This window comes from Staurois parvus, unplaced genomic scaffold (genome assembly GCF_062004578.1).
Source record: "Staurois parvus isolate SC_StPar_1 unplaced genomic scaffold, SC_StPar_1.0 ptg000704l, whole genome shotgun sequence".
Taxonomy (NCBI): domain Eukaryota; kingdom Metazoa; phylum Chordata; class Amphibia; order Anura; family Ranidae; genus Staurois; species Staurois parvus.
This window is the reverse complement of record NW_028318500.1, coordinates 5378413-5400712: the sequence shown is the minus strand read 5'-3', so window position 1 is coordinate 5400712 and position 22300 is coordinate 5378413. Positions and strand designations below refer to the sequence as shown.

The 22300-nt window shown below is 44.4% G+C and overlaps 1 protein-coding gene across 2 annotated transcripts in view; it reads left to right on the top strand.

The window, feature by feature from the left end:
• Nucleotides 1-22300, top strand: part of BCR (BCR activator of RhoGEF and GTPase) — an 88663-nt gene that overhangs the window by 47373 nt on the left and 18990 nt on the right. For both annotated transcript variants that reach the window (XM_089653239.1, XM_089653238.1), the window contains exons 3-10: nucleotides 615-719; nucleotides 813-998; nucleotides 4063-4170; nucleotides 15198-15258; nucleotides 15437-15489; nucleotides 17983-18123; nucleotides 20018-20139; nucleotides 20246-20414. In XM_089653239.1, coding sequence (XP_089509365.1) covers nucleotides 615-719; nucleotides 813-998; nucleotides 4063-4170; nucleotides 15198-15258; nucleotides 15437-15489; nucleotides 17983-18123; nucleotides 20018-20139; nucleotides 20246-20414 — 945 coding nt within the window. The remainder of the gene's footprint in view (nucleotides 1-614; nucleotides 720-812; nucleotides 999-4062; nucleotides 4171-15197; nucleotides 15259-15436; nucleotides 15490-17982; nucleotides 18124-20017; nucleotides 20140-20245; nucleotides 20415-22300) is intronic.

Genomic DNA, 22300 nt, shown 5'->3' with positions numbered 1-22300 from the left:
TGCCCTCGCAATCTGACAGATTTGGAGTGTTTTTGCAAGGAAGAGAAGTCCAGATGTGCCATGCTGATAGACTCATACCCAGAAAGACTGAGTGCTGTAATAAAATCAAAAGGTGCTCCAACAAAGTATTAATTTAAGGGTGTGCACACTTATGCAACCATATTATTATTTTAGTTTTTATTTTTACTTCCCTCCACCTAACAGACTTCAGTTTGTTGTTCAACTGAGTTGTACAGTTCGTAGGTCCCATTAAAGGTGGAAAAAGTTCTGAAATGATTTATCTTTGTCTCATTTTTTTTACATCACAGAAACCTGACATTTTAATGGGTGTGTAGACTTTTTATATCCACTGTAGTTCCCTGGCTACAATGCCAATGGAACTAGGTCTTAATCTACAGAGAGCCATTTCATGAGGTCAGCAGTGACAGTCCACATATATCCCCCATCACTTTCATTTATATGGTCACTTAACAAGGAAAATCAAGCATCCAAAATGGCTTAAATCCCCAAAGGAATGATAAAAGTCTTACGCACAAAGGACAGAAGGCACCTATAGGGTTTACACGTAGAACTGTTCCCCAGCACCAGATTAAACAGTCCTTCTTTTCCCACAGAATGAGCTGGATATTGAAAAGGGCCTAGAGATGAGGAAGTGGGTGCTGTCTGCAATCTTGGCAAGTGAAGAGACCTATCTTAGCCACCTTGAGGCTCTGCTTCTGGTAAGTCAATAGATATTTGTATGCTTAACTGTCCAATATTGTCCACAGGATCATTAGAAATCAAATAGACTGACGCTTTCTTTCCTTCTTCAGCCAATGAAACCCCTTAAAGCTGCAGCAACCACCTCACAGCCAGTTCTGACCATCCAGCAGATTGAAACAATTTTCTTCAAAGTCCCAGAGTTGTATGAAATCCATAAAGAGTTTTATGATGCGTTGTTTCCACGGGTGCAGAAATGGAGCCACCAGCAGAGAGTAGGGGACCTTTTCCAAAAACTGGTGAGTGTGTAGCCCAGAAACTAAATATAGAATGCCATCTGTGTAGAGTTTAACAAAAATATTATAATTATGGTTTTAGTAGGCCAAGATTTATGATACATCTTAATTCCCAAAAGCGTCCCTTTAACTTGGGCTAGACTTCTGTAACAATGTCTGGAATTTGCTTTGTCTGTTATATGACTATGTGTCCATAAATGAATGTGCTTCTAGCATTGTGGAGACAGGAATGGAGTTATATTGAAGCATTAATGAAACTGTTATCATAGCACACGACCATAAAAAGCATCATAGACCTTTGATTAGGAAACTTTTCTGCGAAAGATTGATGAGAGTTAGGAAGGTAAAATGTGGGTGGTATTGGATGTTATATAGCAGTTTTTTTCTTATAAAAAAAGAGAGAGTAAGAGCGCAATTGTAACTATAGGCCAGGGGTGTCAAACTCAATTTCATCACGGGCTGCATCAGCAGTATGGTTACCCTCTCAGGGCTGGTTGTGCACTAGGAGTGTGCTACATACAAAGTGCAGAGTTCAGGAGTGCGTTATGTGCAGAGTGCAGAGTTCAGGAGTGTGTTATGTGCAGAGTGCAGAGTTCAGGAGTGTGTTATGTGCAGAGTGCAGAGTTCAGGAGTGTGTTATGTGCAGAGTGCAGAGTTCAGGAGTGTGTTATGTGCAGAGTGCAGAGTTCAGGAGTGTGTTATGTGCAGAGTTCAGGAGTGTGTTATGTGCAGAGTTCAGGAGTGTGTTATGTGCAGAGTTCAGGAGTGTGTTATGTGCAGAGTTCAGGAGTGTGTTATGTGCAGAGTTCAGGAGTGCGTTATGTGCAGAGTGAAGAGTTCAGGAGTGGGTTATGTGCAGAGTTCAGGAGTGGGTTATGTGCAGAGTTCAGGAGTGGGTTATGTGCAGAGTTCAGGAGTGGGTTATGTGCAGAGTTCAGGAGTGGGTTATGTGCAGAGTTCAGGAGTGGGTTATGTGCAGAGTTCAGGAGTGGGTTATGTGCAGAGTTCAGGAGTGCGTTATGTGCAGAGTTCAGGAGTGGGTTATGTGCAGAGTTCAGGAGTGGGTTATGTGCAGAGTTCAGGAGTGGGTTATGTGCAGAGTTCAGGAGTGGGTTATGTGCAGAGTTCAGGAGTGGGTTATGTGCAGAGTTCAGGAGTGGGTTATGTGCAGAGTTCAGGAGTGGGTTATGTGCAGAGTTCAGGAGTGGGTTATGTGCAGAGTTCAGGAGTGGGTTATGTGCAGAGTTCAGGAGTGGGTTATGTGCAGAGTTCAGGAGTGGGTTATGTGCAGAGTTCAGGAGTGGGTTATGTGCAGAGTTCAGGAGTGGGTTATGTGCAGAGTTCAGGAGTGGGTTATGTGCAGAGTTCAGGAGTGGGTTATGTGCAGAGTTCAGGAGTGGGTTATGTGCAGAGTGAAGAGTTCAGGAGTGCGTTATGTGCAGAGTGAAGAGTTCAGGAGTGCGTTATGTGCAGAGTGAAGAGTTCAGGAGTGCGTTATGTGCAGAGTTCAGGAGTGCGTTATGTGCAGAGTTCAGGAGTGCGTTATGTGCAGAGTTCAGGAGTGCGTTATGTGCAGAGTTCAGGAGTGCGTTATGTGCAGAGTTCAGGAGTGCGTTATGTGCAGAGTTCAGGAGTGCGTTATGTGCAGAGTTCAGGAGTGCGTTATGTGCAGAGTTCAGGAGTGCGTTATGTGCAGAGTTCAGGAGTGGGTTATGTGCAGAGTTCAGGAGTGGGTTATGTGCAGAGTTCAGGAGTGGGTTATGTGCAGAGTTCAGGAGTGGGTTATGTGCAGAGTTCAGGAGTGGGTTATGTGCAGAGTTCAGGAGTGGGTTATGTGCAGAGTTCAGGAGTGGGTTATGTGCAGAGTTCAGGAGTGGGTTATGTGCAGAGTTCAGGAGTGGGTTATGTGCAGAGTTCAGGAGTGCGTTATGTGCAGAGTTCAGTGGTATGATGTATACAGAGTTCAGGGGTACGCTGTATACAGAGTTCAGGGGTACGCTGTATACAGAGTGCACGGTTGAAGAGTACTTGAGGGATCTGTTGAGCTATGAGCCGCCCAGAGCAAAGCTGTCCTTGTAAACACAGAAGGCTTTTTTTTTTCACAAATGACAGCAGAGAGCGGAAGGTGAGAGTCGGTGGCAGAACAGAGTTTAGACATTTTTCAGCTGAAAAACTGGGTACAAGGGCCTGTCCTGGGGGACCAGATTCGGCCCGCGGGCCTTGTGTTTTGACATATGTGCTATAGGCTATACAGTTGTTACAGTGCCAAAAGAACAGGGGGGGGGGGGCAGTACTGTCTGCCTCCATAATGGTAGCGATAGCATTCAACAGACAAATATGAAATACATTTCACAAGCTTATATGAGATTGCTGTGTTTGCAATAGCATGCTGAAGTATTTAGTGTTTTAGAAAGGCCCAGGTCTCTGTACCAGGACTGCATAAAGAAGAAAGCCCTCTCTCCAGGTTTTATACTTGCCTGCTGCCTATCCAGCAATGTATCGCTATCTAGGCTGCCAACTGGGCCCATGCTCTCTGTACTCTCCATTTACTCCTGTGGACAGTTGGCTGTTCTGTTGACAGTTAAGCTCGATAAAAAAGAATGAGAGTGCAGCATGCGTGTGTGCGCCTGACCTGGAAAATACATCCTTGCTGGATTGGTTTCAGGTGAGCAAAAGACTGGAAGGGCAACTGGGAGTGTGGGGTGAAGGGGAAGTGGTGATAGAGCTGGGGACACGATATACTGTAGGTGAAACTGCACCAAAGGTCAAAAAGTCTTAGGATTTCTGACCCAAGTCTGTCCAATCTCAAAAGCCTGACTCCTGTTATGATTTTGTAGTGGGGTCTTGTAATTTATAATTGTGTATGGGTCAAAGGATCATTTTAATGGGGGACAGCTAAGGCTTATAACAGCCTTGACAGGTATTGCATTCACATTGCGCATCTGTGGTTTGTTCTCTCTATTTTAGTCGGAATGCTTATTTGTCCTGATTTGCAATTCATATGTGACTTTCTTTAACTCATCACTCTGCATTTTTAATTTATTCTTTCCTCCTTTGGTCTTTTTAGGCCAGTCAGCTGGGTGTGTATCGCGCCTTTGTTGACAACTATGAGGTTGCCATGGAGACAGCTGAGAAATGCTGCCAGGCCAATGCTCAGTTTGCCGAAATTTCAGAGGTGTGAACATTTTTATTTTGTTTCACGTACATTTCACTTAAAATATTTTAACAATATGGAAGACACAATATAGGGAATATCAAAGTTGCTTTTGTAAATGGATGGTGATTTCTTTTGTGTGAATGATCACACATACAGTGCCTTGAAAAAGTATGCATAACCCTTGAAATTTTTCACATTTTGCCATGTTTCCATTAAAAACATAAATGTATTTTGGGGGATTTTATGTGATCAACCAACACAAAGTACACATGGCTGATGAAGGGGTCCTTGCGAGACTCCGAAACGTTGCCTTGCTGTAACTATGTGATCGTTCATTAAAACTTTTGGACCCATACTGGTGATCCTCGGTGTGCTGGTGACATTCCCCCAGACCAACACAAAGTTGTAATTGTAAAGTAGAAGGAAAATGATAAATGGTTTTAAAATTTTTTTACAAATATCTGAAAAGTGTGGGGTGCATTTGTATTCAGTCCCCCTGAGTCATTACTTTGTAGAACCACCTTTCTCTGCAATTACAACTGCAAGTCTTTTTGGGTATGTCTCTACCAGCTTTGCACATCTATAAGTAAGACAAAGTGAGCGCCCTCAAAACAGCAGCTGCAGCACCAAAGACATCCAAAACAAACCTTAATAAAACTATAAAAATAAGAAGTGCAGCGCTAGTCAAATGGTTCATAGGATATAAGATATAAAATATAAAAATTCATATGAGTTCACATAATAAGTGTAGATAAACGATCCCCTCCGTAGCATATTTCAAAAAGGCTTGTGACTGGAAACAACAGCAAAATTGCTCACTCACCAGAAGCGCATAGGTAATGTGCATGTAAATATAACCACCAAGGATCACTTAGGCAGGTGCAGTATATCAGTCGTCTGGTGATCTTCCTTCTAAGGATTGGTCAGCACAGCAGTATGTCTTGGGGTTTAAGGTAGAAATCTGCTAGGTCCAGAGGTTCCCTTTAGGATGGATGGGTGCTCAGCCTGGATACAGGGTTCCCTTCCTCTGGATACTCGGTTAGATGAGGGCTTAATAGCTCCTTTTTCAGGGAAAATGTGTTCGGTTCCGGTCTTCAGTAATCCGCCTGCCTGCTCCTCTCTGTCACCGGAGAAATACCGCCTCCAACACCCAACACTGGGCACCACCATGCGCGATAGCTTATTCACCGAAGACCTCTTAGAAGGAAGCTCACCAGACACCTGATATACTCCGCCTTCCTAAGTGATCCTTGGTGGTCATATTTACATGCTCATTACCTATGCGCTTCCGGTGAGTGTGCAATTTTACTGTTGTTTCCAGTGACCAGCCTTTTTAAAGTCTGCTACGGAGGGGATCGTTTATCTACACTTATTATGTGAACTCATATGAAGTTTTATATTTTATATCTTATATCCTATGAACTATTTGACTAGCGCTGCACTTCTTATTTTTACAGTTTTATTAAGGTTTGTTTTGGGTACCTTTGGTGCTGCAGCTGCTGTTTTGAGGGCGCTCACTTTGTCTTACTTATAGATGTGCAGACCGGAAACGAACACATTTTTCCCCGAGGAAGGAGCTATTAAGCTTACAGACGACTCTCATCTAACCGAGTATCCAGAGGAAGGGAGCCCTGTATTCAGGCTGAGCACCCATCCATCCTAAAGGGGACCTCTGGACCTAGCAGATTTCTACCTTAAACCCCAAGACATACTGCTGTGCTGACCAATCCTTAGAAGGAAGCTCACCAGACACCTGATATACTCCGCCTGCCTAAGTGATCCTTGGTGGTTATATTTAAATGTGCATTACCTATGCGCTTCCGGTGAGTGTGCAATTTTACTGTTGTTTCCAGTCACAAGCCTTTTTGAAATCTGCTACGGAGGGGATCGTTTATCTACACTTATTATGTGAACTCATATGAAGTTTTATATTTTATATCTTATATCCTATGAACTATTTGACTAGCGCTGCACTTCTAATTTTTACAGCTTCGCACATCTAGAGAGGGAAATTTTTGCCCATTCTTCTTTGAAAAATAGCTCAAGCTCTGTCAGATTGGATGGAGAGCGTCTGTGAACAGTAATTTTCAAGTCTTGCCACAGATTCTCAATTGGATTTAGGTCTGGACCTTGACTGGGCCATTCTATCACATGAATATGCTTTGATCTAAACCATTTCATTGTAGCTCTGGCTGTATGTTTTGGGTCGTTGTCCTGTTGGAAGGTGAACATCCGCCCCAGTCTCAAGTCTTTTGCAGACTCTAACAGGTTTTCTTCTAAGATTGCCCTGTATTTGGCTCCATCCATCTTCCCATCAACTCCGACCAGCTTCCCTGTCCCTACTGAAGAAAAGCATCCCCACAACATGATGCTGCCACCACCATGTTTTACGGTGGGGGTAGCATCTTCAGGGTGATGTTCAGTGTTAGTTTTCCGCCACACATAGCGTTTTGCTTTTAGTCCAAAAAGTTACATTTTGGTCCCATCTGACCAGAGCACCTTCTTCCACATGTTTGCTGGGTCCCCCACATGGCTTTTCGCAAACTTCAAACGGGGCTTTCTTTCAACAATGGCTTTCTTCTTGCTACTCTTCCATAAAGGCCATATTTGTGGAGTGCAGGACTAATAGTTGTTCTGTGGACAGATTCTCCCAACTGAGCTGTGGATCTCTGCAGCTCCTCCAGAGTTACCATGGGCCTCTTGGCTGCTTCTTTGATTAATGTTCTCTTTGCTCGGCCTGTCAGTTTAGGTGGACAGCCATGTCTTGGTAGGTTTGCAATTGTATACCAAATAAAAAAGAAAAAAGCGCCACTTACAAAAAACACCAAAATGTCAGCAGCATTTCCCACCCAAAATAAATTTTGGCAACAATAATCCTAAATAAAAAAAGGTATTCGCTAATAACAAACTTATACAAAGGTGTATATCATCATCCAAAAAACATTAGTGTTTTAAATAAATAATTATAGTGTCCAAACATAAATAAGTGTCCAAAAAATATATATATATACAGTATATCTTAAGTGACTTGAATCAATTGTGAAAAATCCACCACCAAAGGAGATTAAATGAACTCACCAGAGCTAATGGCTGGTCAGATTATAAACCAGCAACAGCGCTTGTGCTCTGGGAGCAATGAACCAATGAAAGGGGCGGCTTGATGACGTCGGTGTGATGAAACCGGTTGGGCGTAGCCTACTCGATGTGGACGTTAGAGAGCCTTGCTGTTCTGTGCTGTATGGGAGAGATCCGCGGTGAGCGTTAAATGTATCTCAACCCTTTTTTGTGATTGAAGCTGGTGTCTGTTGGACACCTTGTTTGTGAGTTTCCTTATGCCTTTTTTATTAAAGAGATAAATGAAAAAAACGTATTGCACCATTATGTTCTCTTTTTTGTCCCTGAGTGTACTGCATGCTCTCATGGAGGTATGAGAAAGAGTGGAGAAGTTCATCATAATAGCTTGGGCTGCAAAGTTGTTTGGCTGTGATTATTATTATCTGGAAGTATCTGAAACTTCACCATATCTATTTGGACATCGGGTTCATTGCTCCCAGAGCACAAGCGCTGTTGCTGGTTTATAAACTGACCAGCAATTAGCTCTGGTGAGTTCATTTAATCTCCTTTGGTGGTGGATTTTTCACAATTGATTCAAGTCACTGAAGATATATATATATATTTTTTGGACACTTATTTATGTTTGGGCACTATAATTATTTATTTAAAACACTAATGTTTTTTTGGATGATGATCTACACCTTTGTATAAGTTTGTTATTAGCGCATACCTTTTTATTTAGGATTGAGGTTTGCAATTGTGCCATACTCTGCATTTTTGAAGGATGGATTGAACAGTGCTCTGTGAGATGTTCAAAGCTGGGGATATTTTTATAACCTTATCCTGCTCTAAACTTCTCCACAACTTTATCCCTGCCCTATCTGGTGTGTTCCTAGGCTTTCATGATGCTGTTTGTTCACTAATGTTCTCTAACAAACCTCTGAGGGCTTCACAGAACAGCTGTATTTATACTGAGATTAAATTACTGTGAGGGACCGCCGAGCGGCACCACTAGCACTCCACTGGTCAGGCGCGCCCAGAACGCGGAGTCTAAGCCCCAGGGTACTTGTTCACCAGGGCCCCTGATGGTGGGGATGGACTTGTAGTACCCCGAGACCAGGTCGCCTCTACTGAGCACACCTGTCAGTGGTAGTGGTGTTCGCCAGGGGCTCCAACCAGGGAGAGCCAGATGTGAGGAGGTCGGGTGACCCCGATGGGATGGATGGATGGATGGCTGAGCAAGTGCGTAGTCAGACAGGCCGAGTCGGTATTGTAGAGGACGGTAAGGTACAAGGGAGCAGGCAGAGAATCGTCGGGTCACACGCCAGGTCAGCAGCAGGAGGTCAGATCTAATAAGGGGCATCCAGGGAGAGAGGTCAGGCAAGCAAGGGTCTGGGCAGGAGAAATCAGCAAGGTCAAAGGCAATCCGGGTCAATAACTTACTAGGCACAGGTACAGGAACACAGGAAGCAGGTAAGACCAGAAGGCAACGAAATGACAGCTCAGGGACCTTTAAATATCCCGCCCTGCGCTGCCATTGGTGCCCAGCGGGCGGCCGCGGCTTCTACTGCGCATGCGCGAACTCGAACGCCGCGGCCGGCCCGGACCTAGTGCCCGTGCGCTGGGTGGAGCAGTGCGCCTGCGCCGAGCCCATCGCGGCGGGGATCGAGGAGATCCCTGACATTGCCCCCCCCCCCTACGGGCAACCTCCGGATGCCCACCCGATCTCTCCACCACGGGTGATCACGAAGAAACCCCCGGACAAGCCTAGGTGCATGGACATTATGGGCTGGCTCCCACGAATTGTCCTCAGGGCCGTAGCCCTTCCACTTGATGAGAAATTGGGTCTGGCCCCCCCTTCGTCGGCACTTCAGGATTGCCTCCACCTCGAATTCTTCTTCCTCTTCAACCGTTACGGCCTCCGGGGGCCTGGATTCCCGTTCTGGGAAGGCATCAGGGACTACTGGTTTCAACAGGGACACGTGGAAGACAGGGTGGATCTTGAGTGTCTCAGGGAGAACAAGTTCATAGGCCACCTCATTGACCATCCGTTTGATGCAAAAAGGGCCTATAAATTTAGGTCCCAACTTCTTTGACGGGCAGAGCAACCTCAAGTTCGACGTAGCCAGCCAAACCTTCTCTCCGGGCTGCAACACCAGATCCCCTCTTCGCTTCCTATTAAAAGCCCTCTTGTAGTCCTCTTGGGCTTGACGGATGGCTTCCTGTAGTTTCCTATTGTTGGAGGTGAAGAAGGTCAGTGCATCCTGTGTCGCTGGAATCGGGCATTCCGGGACCAAGTCCGGGAGGAAGACCGGATGAAACCCATAGTTGGCGAAGAACGGGGACTGTCCAGTTGCTGAATGGCAAGCGTTGTTGTACGCGAATTCTGCCAAAGGGAGGAGTGGCACCCAGTCGTCCTGAGAGAATGATGTGTAGCATCGAAGGTATTGCTCCAGGGTCTGATTGGTCCTTTCGGTCTGGCCATTGGTCTGAGGGTGAAAAGCCGAGGAAAGGGACAGCTTGATATCCAGGGCTTTGCACAATGCCCTCCAAAACCACGAGGTAAACTGCACCCCACGGTCCGAGACGATGTCTTCGGGAACCCCATGCAGTCTAACGATCTCTCGAATGAAGACTTGCGCCGTCTCGGCTGCTGATGGGGTTTTCCGTAAAGGGATGAAATGGGCCATCTTGGACAAGCGGTCCACGACCACGAGAATTGCTGTGTGGTTCAGTGAAGGTGGAAGCTCGACTATGAAGTCCATGGAGATTTTCTGCCAGGGTCGTTCAGGGATGGGCAATGGACGTAGCAGGCCCCACGCCTTATTCCTTGAAGGCTTGTTCCGCTGGCAGATGGCACAGGAGCCCACGTAGTTCTTACAATCCTTGGCCATGTCCGGCCACCAGAAGGAACGTCGGAGAAGTTCCAGGGTCTTGACCGGCCCAAAATGTCCTGCCAGTGGATGGTCATGGCAATGTCCCAAGACTAAGGTTCGGGCATCCTCTGGCACCACAATCCGGTCCTCCCTCCATAGGAGTCCCTCCTTGTTCTGGAGGGGGGCCCCATCGGAGGTGGACATTGCTGTGGACGCTCTCAGGATCTCGGAGTGAAGGTTTGTCTGAAGGGCCAAGAAATTTCCTGCAGGAAGAATAGTGTCGGGCACTGGAATCTCCTTGGTGTCCTCGTACATGCGTGACAACGCGTCAGGCTTCGTGTTTTTCGAGCCGGGCCTGTATGTGATGTGGAACTGGAACCTCGAGAAAAACAATGCCCATCTTGCTTGTCGTGGGCGTAGACGTTTGGCCGTCCTCAGATATTCCAGGTTCTTGTGGTCCGTGAATATCAGGATGGGGTGGGAGGCACCTTCCAGCAGGTACCTCCATTCTTCTAAAGCGGTTTTGATAGCCAGTAGCTCGCGATCCCCAATGTCGTAGTTCCTCTCCGCAGGGGTAAGTTTCCGTGAAAAGAATGCTACTGGGTGGAGTAATTCCTTGGCGCCCTTCCGCTGGGAAAGGATGGAGCCAACCGCGTTTTCAGATGCATCTACTTCTAAGATGTAGGGCAGGGAGGCGTCGGGATGGCCCAGAATGGGTGCCGAGGTAAATAACCTTTTTAGTGCTTCAAAAGCTTCCTGTGCCTCGGGCGTCCATCTGAATCGCGTCCCAAGCTTGGTTAACTGAGTGATGGGGGAGACCAGACCCGAGAAGTTCTTGATGAACTTCCGGTAAAAATTTGCGAACCCAATAAAACGTTGGACACTTTTCCTGTCCGTGGGTTCAGGCCAATCTAGGATCGCTGAGACCTTCTGAGGGTCCATTGCGACCCCCGTGGTGGAGATGATCAGACCCAGAAATGTAACGCTAGCCTGTTCAAAGCAGCATTTCTCTGCTTTAGCGTACAACCCGTGCTGCCGCAACCGCCCCAACACCTTTGATACATGTACCCTGTGCTCCCCCAGGGAGGATGAAAAAATTAAAATGTCGTCTAAGTAGACGATGACAAAGATGTCCAGGAAGTCCCTAAAGATGTCGTTCACAAAGTGTTGGAAGGTGGCTGGCGCATTGCACAACCCGAAAGGCATGACCAGGTACTCAAAATGGCCGAAACGGGTGCGGAAGGCCGTCTTCCACTCATCCCCCTCCCTTATGCGAACCAAATTGTAGGCTCCCCTTAAGTCCAACTTGGTAAACACTACTGCAGTTTTTAGGCTCTGGAATAATTCAGGTACCAGTGGTAATGGGTAACGATTTTTAATGGTGACCCTATTCAGCTCCCGATAGTCAATGCATGGCCTCAAAGTCTTGTCCTTCTTTTCTACAAAGAAGATCCCTGCACCTGCTGGGGAAGTGGAGGGACGGATAAATCCCTTTCGGAGGCTATCCTCAATATAGTCCTTCAGGGCCCCTAATTCTAGCTCAGAAAGGGGAAAAATTCGCCCGAACGGAATTTCCGAACCGGGCAACAGATCAATAGGACAGTCATATGGGCGGTGGGGGGGTAGAGCATCTGCTCCCCGTTCACTGAACACATCAAGAAACTCATGGTAGGCTGCAGGGATCACTTGTTTTAGGCTGTCATCCCCTTCAGAGCACAGGAGGACCTGGGGGACCTCCGGGCCCGAAGTTCGACACAGTTCCCGACAATATGGGGAAGGGAACGAGACAACCCCAGTCTCCCAGTCAATTTGGGGGTTATGGGCCCGCAACCAAGGGAGCCCCAGAATGACTGGGAAAAGGGGTGATGCAATAGCATCCAGGCGGAGGAGTTCCCGGTGCTGACCGGCAATGGAAGTCACAATGGAAGGGGCCTCCTGGTTAACCACCCCTGACTTTATCCGGGAACCATCAGCCAAAAAGATGTGAAACCCCTTCTCCTTTGGGCGGAGGGGAATACCCTGCTGGTGAGCAAAATTGATATCCACAAAACAGCTGCATGCCCCCGAATCAACTATGGCCGTCACCTCCACGGTCCTTTCTGAAAGCTGAAAGGAGAGGGGAACAACTAAGTACTGGGACGGGTTCATATTGCCAACAGATAAAGAAGATGAGGTGAACTTACTCAGTTTCTGCGGGCAGGAACGCACCATGTGACCAGCTTCGCCGCAGTACAAGCACAGATTCTGGGAGCGTCTGCGCTGGCGTTCCTCAGGCGATAGTTTAGGCCGAGCCAGGCCTAGCTGCATGGGTTCGGGAGCATCTTCAAACGGCAGGTTCTGGGTGCTTGGCCTAGTATGTTGACTGGATCCCTGAAATGACCCCCAGGGATTTCCGCGACCCTGACCAGACCTCTCCAATCTGCGCTCCCGTAGTCTACGGTCAATTTTGATGGTGAGTGCAATCAGGTCCTCTAATGTCTCGGGCACCTCCACCCGGGCGAGCTCGTCTTTCAGAGCCTCTGATAGGCCCATACGAAACTGGTGCAAAAGTGCGAACTCGTTCCAACGAGTGTCACCCATCCAGCGCCTAAAGTCAGAGGCGTATTCCTCAGCCGCCCGCCGACCTTGTCGGAGTGCGTATAATGTGGCCTCGGCCGAGGCTGCCCGTTGTGGGTCATCATATAAGATGGCCATAGCGTTAAAGAAGCTGTCGACCGTAACCAGGTGAGGGTCATTGTTTCCCCTTAGTCGGTGGGCCCAGTCTTGGGGTTCACCCTGCAACAGGGAGACAACAAACCCCACTTTCACTGATTCCGTCAAAAAGGTCCGTGGCTGCAGTTCAAAATAGAGCAGACAGGAGTCACGGAATGACCGAAAGCGTGTGCGATCCCCATGGAAGCGCTCGGGTAAGGGTACTCGGGGTTCCGCCATAGGGAGTGATGTGGGAGGCCCAGGAGCCGGCTCATGGACTGCTGCGACCGGTGGTGCAGGAGCCGGGGCCTGTGAAACAGGAACCGATATGGTGCAGGCCTGAAACCGATTCTCGATCTGCAGACATCTGTCCTGTAATGTGTTTACAGCTTGCGTCAGGGTAGCCAGGTGCCTGCAAACCTCGTCCAACGGGGAGAGTCCTCCTCGAGGCTCAGTCATGGCCTTCTGGTACTGTGAGGGACCGCCGAGCGGCACCACTAGCACTCCACTGGTCAGGCGCGCCCAGAGCGCGGAGTCTAAGCCCCAGGGTACTTGTTCACCAGGGCCCCTGATGGTGGGGATGGACTTGTAGTACCCCGAGACCAGGTCGCCTCTACTGAGCACACCTGTCAGTGGTAGTGGTGTTCGCCAGGGGCTCCAACCAGGGAGAGCCAGATGTGAGGAGGTCGGGTGACCCCGATGGGATGGATGGATGGATGGCTGAGCAAGTGCGTAGTCAGACAGGCCGAGTCGGTATTGTAGAGGACGGTAAGGTACAAGGGAGCAGGCAGAGAATCGTCGGGTCACACGCCAGGTCAGCAGCAGGAGGTCAGATCTAATAAGGGGCATCCAGGGAGAGAGGTCAGGCAAGCAAGGGTCTGGGCAGGAGAAATCAGCAAGGTCAAAGGCAATCCGGGTCAATAACTTACTAGGCACAGGTACAGGAACACAGGAAGCAGGTAAGACCAGAAGGCAACGAAATGACAGCTCAGGGACCTTTAAATATCCCGCCCTGCCCTGCCATTGGTGCCCAGCGGGCGGCCGCGGCTTCTACTGCGCATGCGCGAACTCGAACGCCGCGGCCGGCCCGGACCTAGTGCCCGTGCGCTGGGTGGAGCAGTGCGCCTGCGCCGAGCCCATCGCGGCGGGGATCGAGGAGATCCCTGACAATTACACACAGGTGGCAATTGGTTCTTCTAGATTTTAGTTAGGGGTATCAGAGTGTAGGGGGCTGAATACAAATGCACGCCACACTTTTCAGATATTTATTTGTAAAAAAAAATGTAAAACATTTACCATTTTCCTTCCACTTCACAATTATGTACCACTTTGTGTTGGTCTATCACATAAAATGCCAATAAAATACATTTATTTTTTTGGTTGTCACATGACAAAATGTGGAAAATTTCAAGGGGTATGAATACTTTCAAGGCACTGTTAATGAAAATTAAAACTTACCTTTGATGCACTTATATGTATTTCTGGTGCAAAATCGACATGTATTTAAAAAGTGTTTTTACTTTTAATGAAAGCATGGAAGCCCTCCCCTAATCCACAGTTCTACGCAGCAGGGGACATCCCTTTAGCCAGCCATACATGGATCGAAATTCAGCTGGTTCAGCAAGGACCGGCTATATTTCGATCCATGTATGGATTAGCTGGTCATACACAAGTTGATTTATTAATTGACTATAGCTAGCAACACTGATCCTTGTATTCTGACAGTGGGGAAGGCTCCCCAATGGCAGAATACAATAGCTCAGCGGGAGTGATTCGAATGTGTGGATGGAAGAATCCGTTTATTTTTTTCAATCAATCCGCTGGTGGAACAAAAAAAAAAAATGAATCCTGTATGTCCAGCCTTAGCCATTGTGGTAACTCCTGGTTTTGCAGCAAAGTTTGCTCTTTATCAGAGTTTTTGTTTTTCAACTTTTCGCAGAAAGCGGACACAGAACTCCAGGGTAGGTACTGTGTAGTTAAAGTAGGCAACTGAGTAACAGTTCTGCTCTCCAGAAAAGGAATTACAACTGTAGATATTTACCAAAACTTGCTTGTTGGAAAAGGACACTCAATCATTTACTGTAAATTATACAATGTCAAACAGCTTTATTAAAGGGGAAATATATTTAGAAATCTCTAATATGCAAAGCATTCAGTAGAAAATAAAAATGCATACTATGGTTTCCTTTTTTAGAGAAATAAAAATTGGGCAAAATGTAATTTGATGACGCGTATTTAAACCCAAGATGCTACTAATATGAACAAAGATGCCTTTCCTCCCCTTGTAACCAAAAATACATTGTGACAAAATAAGTAGGGTCAGAGCTGGGTACCTTAGTAAGACTCCACCAGCATTACATGTTCATTGAAGTGCTTAATAAAATGATAAACTGATTACCACTTTAAATGTTTTGTTATTTTTAGAATCTGAGAGCCAGAAGCACACGAGAATCCAAGGATCAAGCAGCCAAAACCTCCCTGGAAAGTGAGTGAGCACATCAGTGAAGCAGAGGGCAGGGTTGGCATTGGTGGGGCACATTGAAAACTTCTTTCAAAGGCTAGATTGCAATTAAATTGGCAAACTTTTTGGATAGTGTTGGGTGTGACATCCTGTCTGTGCTGTGATGGTAAAATGTGTCATCATGTCTGTTTTTTGTCACCAGCACTACTCTACAAGCCAGTGGATCGCGTTACGCGGAGTACTCTTGTTCTGCATGTGAGTGACATTTGTAATACTCAGATGAGGTCTTCATCTATTCTTCTTGTATTATCTGAACATACTTTGATATTTCCATTCAGCCATGACATGCACTTTACAGTACAGTGGATAAATGGGGGGGAAAAAAATACATATATAATGCAGTCTGTCATTAGCAATAAAACAGCAGTTTTATATTACTTGTTGATCTTGCCATTATCTTTATTTGAAATATGGTGACAACTCTGTTCTGCATTGAAAATGTACAGCAGTGTTGTCACTTTATAGACAGGGTAGTGTAAGACAAGCCATGGTGATGCAATATTCTTTCCTGCAACCCGTGGTTGATAGGCGAAATGCCTTCTGCAGCGCTCTTGTTTTCTGCCAGCAGGGAGACTTCCCTGCCGAAGAACACAATGACGACTTCTGGAAGCTATAGCTGCTGGTAGTAATCACATGTACAAAAAGCAGTATTGAAGTCTATAGATAGATGAACTTCAGTACAACCAGCTTTCTCATAGATGGATCAAATCTTGGCTGGTCCCTGCTGAACATGTCGATATTTGATCCATCTATGGCCGGCTTTAGATGTAGCTTTAAATGGACCTTAATGTGAACTACTGTATACTCATCTCTATTCCAGCAATGCAGAGTCCCAAAGCTAACTCACCGGTCCATCATATCTTTGGCTGCCTTTCTTTTGGGTCCCTGATCTTTAGCCGTTTTGATTAGCAGGGCTGAGATGACATCACTCCACACATGTGCAAGAGTTCATTTATCTCGGCAGATGCCAAAATTGTACACTGAGCTGCACGATCACAGCTCAGTGTACAGTGCAAACAGGCAAGTAGGAAACGTTAATGCAGATGAGACATAGAGAGGAATTTATCAAAACTGGAGCAAGCACAATCTGGAGCAGCTGTGCATGGTAAGCAATCAGCTTCTATCTTCAGCGTGTTCAGTAACACCCCAGTCACATCAAGCCCAACTTTGAAATCGTGCGACTTACAGTGAAGTTGCACGATTTCAAAGTCGGGTGGGATGCTGATTTCGGATGCGATTTGCAAGACATCTGACAGATGTCTATTCAAATCGCACCAAAAGTAGTACATGTACTACTTTCGAAATCGGTGCGGTTCCAACCAAGTCGGAACCACACCAAGTTGACCGATGTAATTGCAGACAATAGGTTGCGACTTGGCATATGATTTGCAAGTCGCATGGCATGCAAATCGCATGCCAAGTCGCACCCAATGTGACCGTGGTGTTAAGCTTTGAAAGTGAGACTGAAGCTGATTTTTTTTGCCATGCACAGCTGCAGCAGATTCTGGCAGTTTTGATCTATCCCCCTATGATATGTCTCACTTGCATTAAAAATCCTGTTTTTTGAAGCGGAACCAAACCCTCCTATCCTTTACAACCAAGGAAGCTGCTATTTTAGCCTCTGTTTGATCTGCAGTTGCTATGATGCTGCACATGTGATCAGTTATGACACCAGCCATTTAATGGCTTCACAGTTTGGTTGAGAGCACAAGCAGCTGTGACAGTTCCCATTCACAGTATGCCTTGAATATAACTGTTTTAGGAAACCGTTAAATCGGTGGGTTTAATTCTGCTTTAAGCAAAAGAAAAACAGATTGAAGGCTAACTATAACTATCACTGAACCAGTTATAGCAACAGTTCTTTCTTTCTTTTGGAACTACAGGGTGTCCCAAAAGTCTGGACACAGTCAAAATGCATATTTTCAATAAATTTCAATAGAGTTTTCAACAACATTTTATTTCATTGGAATAATAATCAATAACATCTTCAATAACATAATCAATAACATCTTCAATGTGATTTCCACCATTTGTGATGCAAAGTTCCATGCGCTTTGCAAGATTCACATGAACCCGATGCAGTAACTCCACATTTCCGTCAATTTGAGCACATTCGTTCATGATGCGTTCCTTCTGGTGATTCATATCTGTGATATTCATTGAGTTTAGCATACCCTAAAAAAGGTCTGGTGAGCTTATAAAGTGATATATTATACACATATATTTAGCATACCCACACACAAAAAAGAAGTCCATGGGGTTCAGGTCTGGTGAACTTATATAGTGATATATTATACACATATAGTGATATTTCCTATGTGTCCAGACTTTAGGGACACCCTGTATATAATAGCTGACTGTTGTAAGCACACTTGTCAGTTAGTTTGTCCCAACTCATGCAATTGTCAATTTTGTATGATGACTTGACCTTTTAAAGGAAGTATGAAAAATTACTGCTCTACTGGCAATATTAACAGGAATACTGTTATAGAGGACTCCAAAAAAACTGATGTGTTAATGCTGCTGTTAAAACTATACCATATATAATTTTTGTGTATAGTTTCACTTAACTATTGAACTGTTAATATATGGCTTTATGATTGATATGATTTGCACATATTGTAATACTTTTTCAGTTGTTAAAAGTATTTGAGTGTTTTGACGCTTTCTTTAAATTGGTATTTCCAGGATCTATTAAAGCACACACCAACCAGTCATCCTGACTACCCACTGCTCCAAGATGCACTCCGCATTTCCCAAAATTTCCTGTCCAGCATCAATGAAGAGATCACTCCCAGGCGCCAGTCAATGACTGTACGGAAAGGAGAGGTGAGTGACACCTCAATGGTGGGTGCAGGAATTCTGACGGGTTATGATCACACATTACTGAATTATCATTAGGATACACTATATATAACTTGTCCTTTTCCCAAACTACAATTTGGAAATGTTATTAAATAACGAAAGTTACAAAAATCTAATGTAGTATTTTAAAGTGGTCTTTTGAATTGTGCATGGTTAGCCTATATGTCAGATCAAATAATCACAGCTGAATAAAACCCCCTGAAATAATGTATTTTTAGGGTAGATTCAAACCTCTGCATTTTCGTGTGTATTTATTTGCAAATGTTTGTTGCACATTCTTCGTGCATTTGTCGTGTCCTACCATTGAAGTTTATTGGGCCAAAAGCATACCTGTTTTTTTTTTTCCCTTATACATGAAAGCACAGTGCAAAAGTGTGAATGAGTCCCATAGAAAATAATGGAAATCCTCTTAGCATGCATCAGATGGGTGTTAATTTGCCCAGATGTGAATAGGGACTGATAGCTGAAGTAGTAACTGGACAGTATGAATAACCAATGTTTAAAAGATGAACTCCAGGCACATAAAAAAAAAACACAAGATAATGCAGCGCTGTATTTCTAATGCATCTTTAAATTTGTTTTTAATGCATGTAGTGTATGTTTGTGAATTTGGCTTGATAGCCTCTTGCAGTCACCGTACAGTAGAGCTCAGGCTGGAGAAGAAAGAAGCAGCAGAAAGAACAAGTCAGTTGTGCTGCAGTTCTCATGGGTAAACGAGAAGCATTCTGAAAGGAAAGGAGGGGGGATCAGTTTGCTGTTTCTCTTTTCACTGTCCAGTCACAGGATGGGGAGGTACTTTTGCAGCAAAAAAAATCAGGTTACCGGTCATGCCAGAAAAGGTTGTGCTGTGTGGCATAGCTATGTAAATCCCAGGACTGGATCAACATAAATACAGTTCCTTTCTCAAGTAAAACTGCTTCTATATTTACAGTAGTTTGTTGGGGAGATTTACTAAAACTCATAATCTGGTGCAGCTATGCATAGCAACCAATCGCCTTCCAGGTTTTATTGTCAAAGCTTAATTGAACAGGCTGATTGGTTGATATTCTGTGTGCCCCATTTTTAGCAAATCTTCTCCTCCCCCTATGTGTTTTAGCTGTTTAGTTCATCTTTAACTGTTTTTAAAATGTAAAATGTAAAATATATATATAATTATGTCACAACTATGAAAGTTATCTGTGCTACCCAACATAAAAGTCAGATATAGACCTTCATAAACATGTTAGTAACTGAAGCTACATTTGTTTTTTTTTGTTTTTTTTTACTGGACTTCATTTGTTGTCATCTTCTGAATTACTTACATTAGCTTGGGCTGAACATACGCACTCATTGGCCGCTATTGCAAACAGCAAGTCATGCAGCCTCTGTTCAATGCACAAAGCATGCACATAAGAGGTTCAGTGGTTATCCAAACAGGTATTAGTCTGAGCAATATAATCTAAATGGATGTGCCTGTAAAATGATTGTTGGTGCCTGAAATGGTGTTTGAACAGGTCAGATATTGATAACGTCCTGAGATTTTACATATTAAAGTCTACTGAGAGTGGTGCAAAAACACCCAGGCAGCCAGGATTCACCTTTTTAATGAGAGTAGTTACAAGAAGATGACCAGACGTGTTCACACTGACAGGAAACCACTATTGACCACCCAAGAAACCACTATTGGCAGGAGTGGTGTGTAGAACGGCATGTCTGACTGTATTATACTATGAAAAGTGGACAGGCTACAGCAGCAGCAGCAAGGAATGCTGGTCTTAACCCCTACCATCAAACAATAGAAAAATGTCAATGGGTAGTTTATAGATAGTATATAGATTCACTTATATAATACTGTTCCATTGCATGTTGTATTTTGCAGCATCGACAGCTCTTGAAAGACAGTTTCATGGTTGAACTTGTTGAAGGTGCCCGAAAACTGCGTCATGTTTTCCTTTTTACCGATCTTCTCCTTTGCGCCAAATTGAAAAAACAAATCGGGGGGTAAGAGGGCACTCTTCATTATAGTAGGTTTCCTACCGCTTGGTCTTGTACCACTTGCAGTATTTGAGCTATTTATGGAACTAATATATGATTTCTTTTGCTGCAGGAAAAGCCAGCAGTATGACTGTAAATGGTACATACCATTAGCAGACCTGACCTTCCAGCCTGTGGATGAGTCTGAAGCTGCTGCCAACATTCCTTTGATACAAGATGATGAGCTAGAAGCCATGAAAGTGAAAATATCCAATCTGAAGAGTGATATTCATAGAGAAAGAGTAAGCTGTGTGTGCTGTATAGTGATAAGTTAAAGTGATAGTAAATATGCCCTGTTTAATTTACATGACCCCTTCTCTTTATGTTTATGGATGATGCCGCAGTATTTAATTTTTTTTTATTTATGTTTTGAATAAAAAAAAAACAAAAAACCTAGTAGTTGCCTTAATAAAACTGGAGAGTGCAAAATCTGGTGCAGTTGTGCATGGTAACCATTCAGCATCTAATGTCAGCCTGTTCATTTAAGCTTTGACAAAAATGAAAGCTGATTGGTTTCTTTGCAGAGCTACACCAGATTGTGCACTCTCCAGGTTTAGTAAATCAACCCCTATATGTGTTTTTTCATAATCAATACATAACTGTCATTTGACCCAGCTCTTTCCCTTCTGCAGGGAGACATCTGTGGGAGGAGCTTCTAGTCCTCTGCTGCTGGTCACATGTTAAAAAAAAAGCCTTTGAAATGCAAAGAAAAAAGTATCAAACAAATATTTTAAATCATCGTACAAATATGTATTTGAACTAAATTTTGTATTTTTTATGTGCAAAAACATGGTGTGGGCTATCTATAGGGAGGTTCCGTCAATCACAGCCTTTAGCCTCCAGCCTGTGTTTTTTGTAAGCATGTGTTTACAATTACAGGGAGGTGATGCCTCCATCAATCAACATATAATACCCTGCCTCCATTGTGTTTTATCTTTTTAGTGGGCATGGAGGAGGAAGGAGGGAATGGGCTCTGATTTATTCTGAGTGTATTTGACACTATAGTCCCATGGACTGTATGGATAATAAAAAAGGAGGAAATTAACAGCTTAGAGGGAAACTGGAGCATGCTCAGTAGAGGTAGCAATAGCTGGTCTCAGTCTCAGCCTGCAACAGGGACACCGACAAGGAGGGAAGGTTAGCGAACCGCAGAATCAACCATATTTTATGAAGAATACAAAACAATCCAATTGTGACTGTGTGTATGAACAGCATATAATACAGCTGTTTTTATTGATAAGGGTTTAATGGCACTTTAAATGCATATTATATACTGTATGCTGTCAGGATATTGGGAATAATCAAATATTTGAAATAATAGAAGGGAACCATATGAATATTGTTTCAGGGAGATAATGTTATTACTTTGAAAATGATTTTATTATGGGGCAGATCACCTTTGTAAGACTGCAATACAATGATATAATTGCAGCCATACTCTTCTATTTGTGTTAATGCAGTTAATCCCTGATGGAGTTCTAGCTCTGCTGTCTTGTATGTTCTTGTATCACCCTACCTCAGTACAAGGTGGCAGGATTATTGTGGGTTTCCACAGTAGACTTGGCTTGTAAAAGCTTGTTTATATCACAATAGGAGATAGTGCTTTTGGAATGGGTAGTGTTGAGTCTAAACCCCACAATTCCCAAAGGTTGCCCACTCTTTGTTTCCTACAGCACACATACAGCCTCTTCTCCCAGTAGCACCTGGCAACTCAAAAACTCCCCACTACAAACTGTCTGCAAACCTCACCAATGGCTGCTTTTTGCTAAATGACAGTAGTACAACCTTCTCCTGAATTTAAAGAGAATTGTTTAGGATTGAAAAATGGAACTTTCCATTGGTGACTGGTTTTGAGGTTGAAAACTTGTAGGGTTGGCATTATTTGTGATATGCTACTTTTTGGGGCTGCTGACCTAAATTTGAGTATCAAGCGATGCGTATTTGCTTGTTTGGGGTCAATGATTTACAAATTGGCAAAAAACAGTAGGAATGACAACCAAACTTTTACCTTAAAAACAAGTCAACACAGCAATGTAAACCATGTTGATTAAAGCTGCCTATAGATAGAATTTTGAACAAAACGTCTTCGGAAAATTCATACAAAAATTCTCAAAACATTCAAATGTTG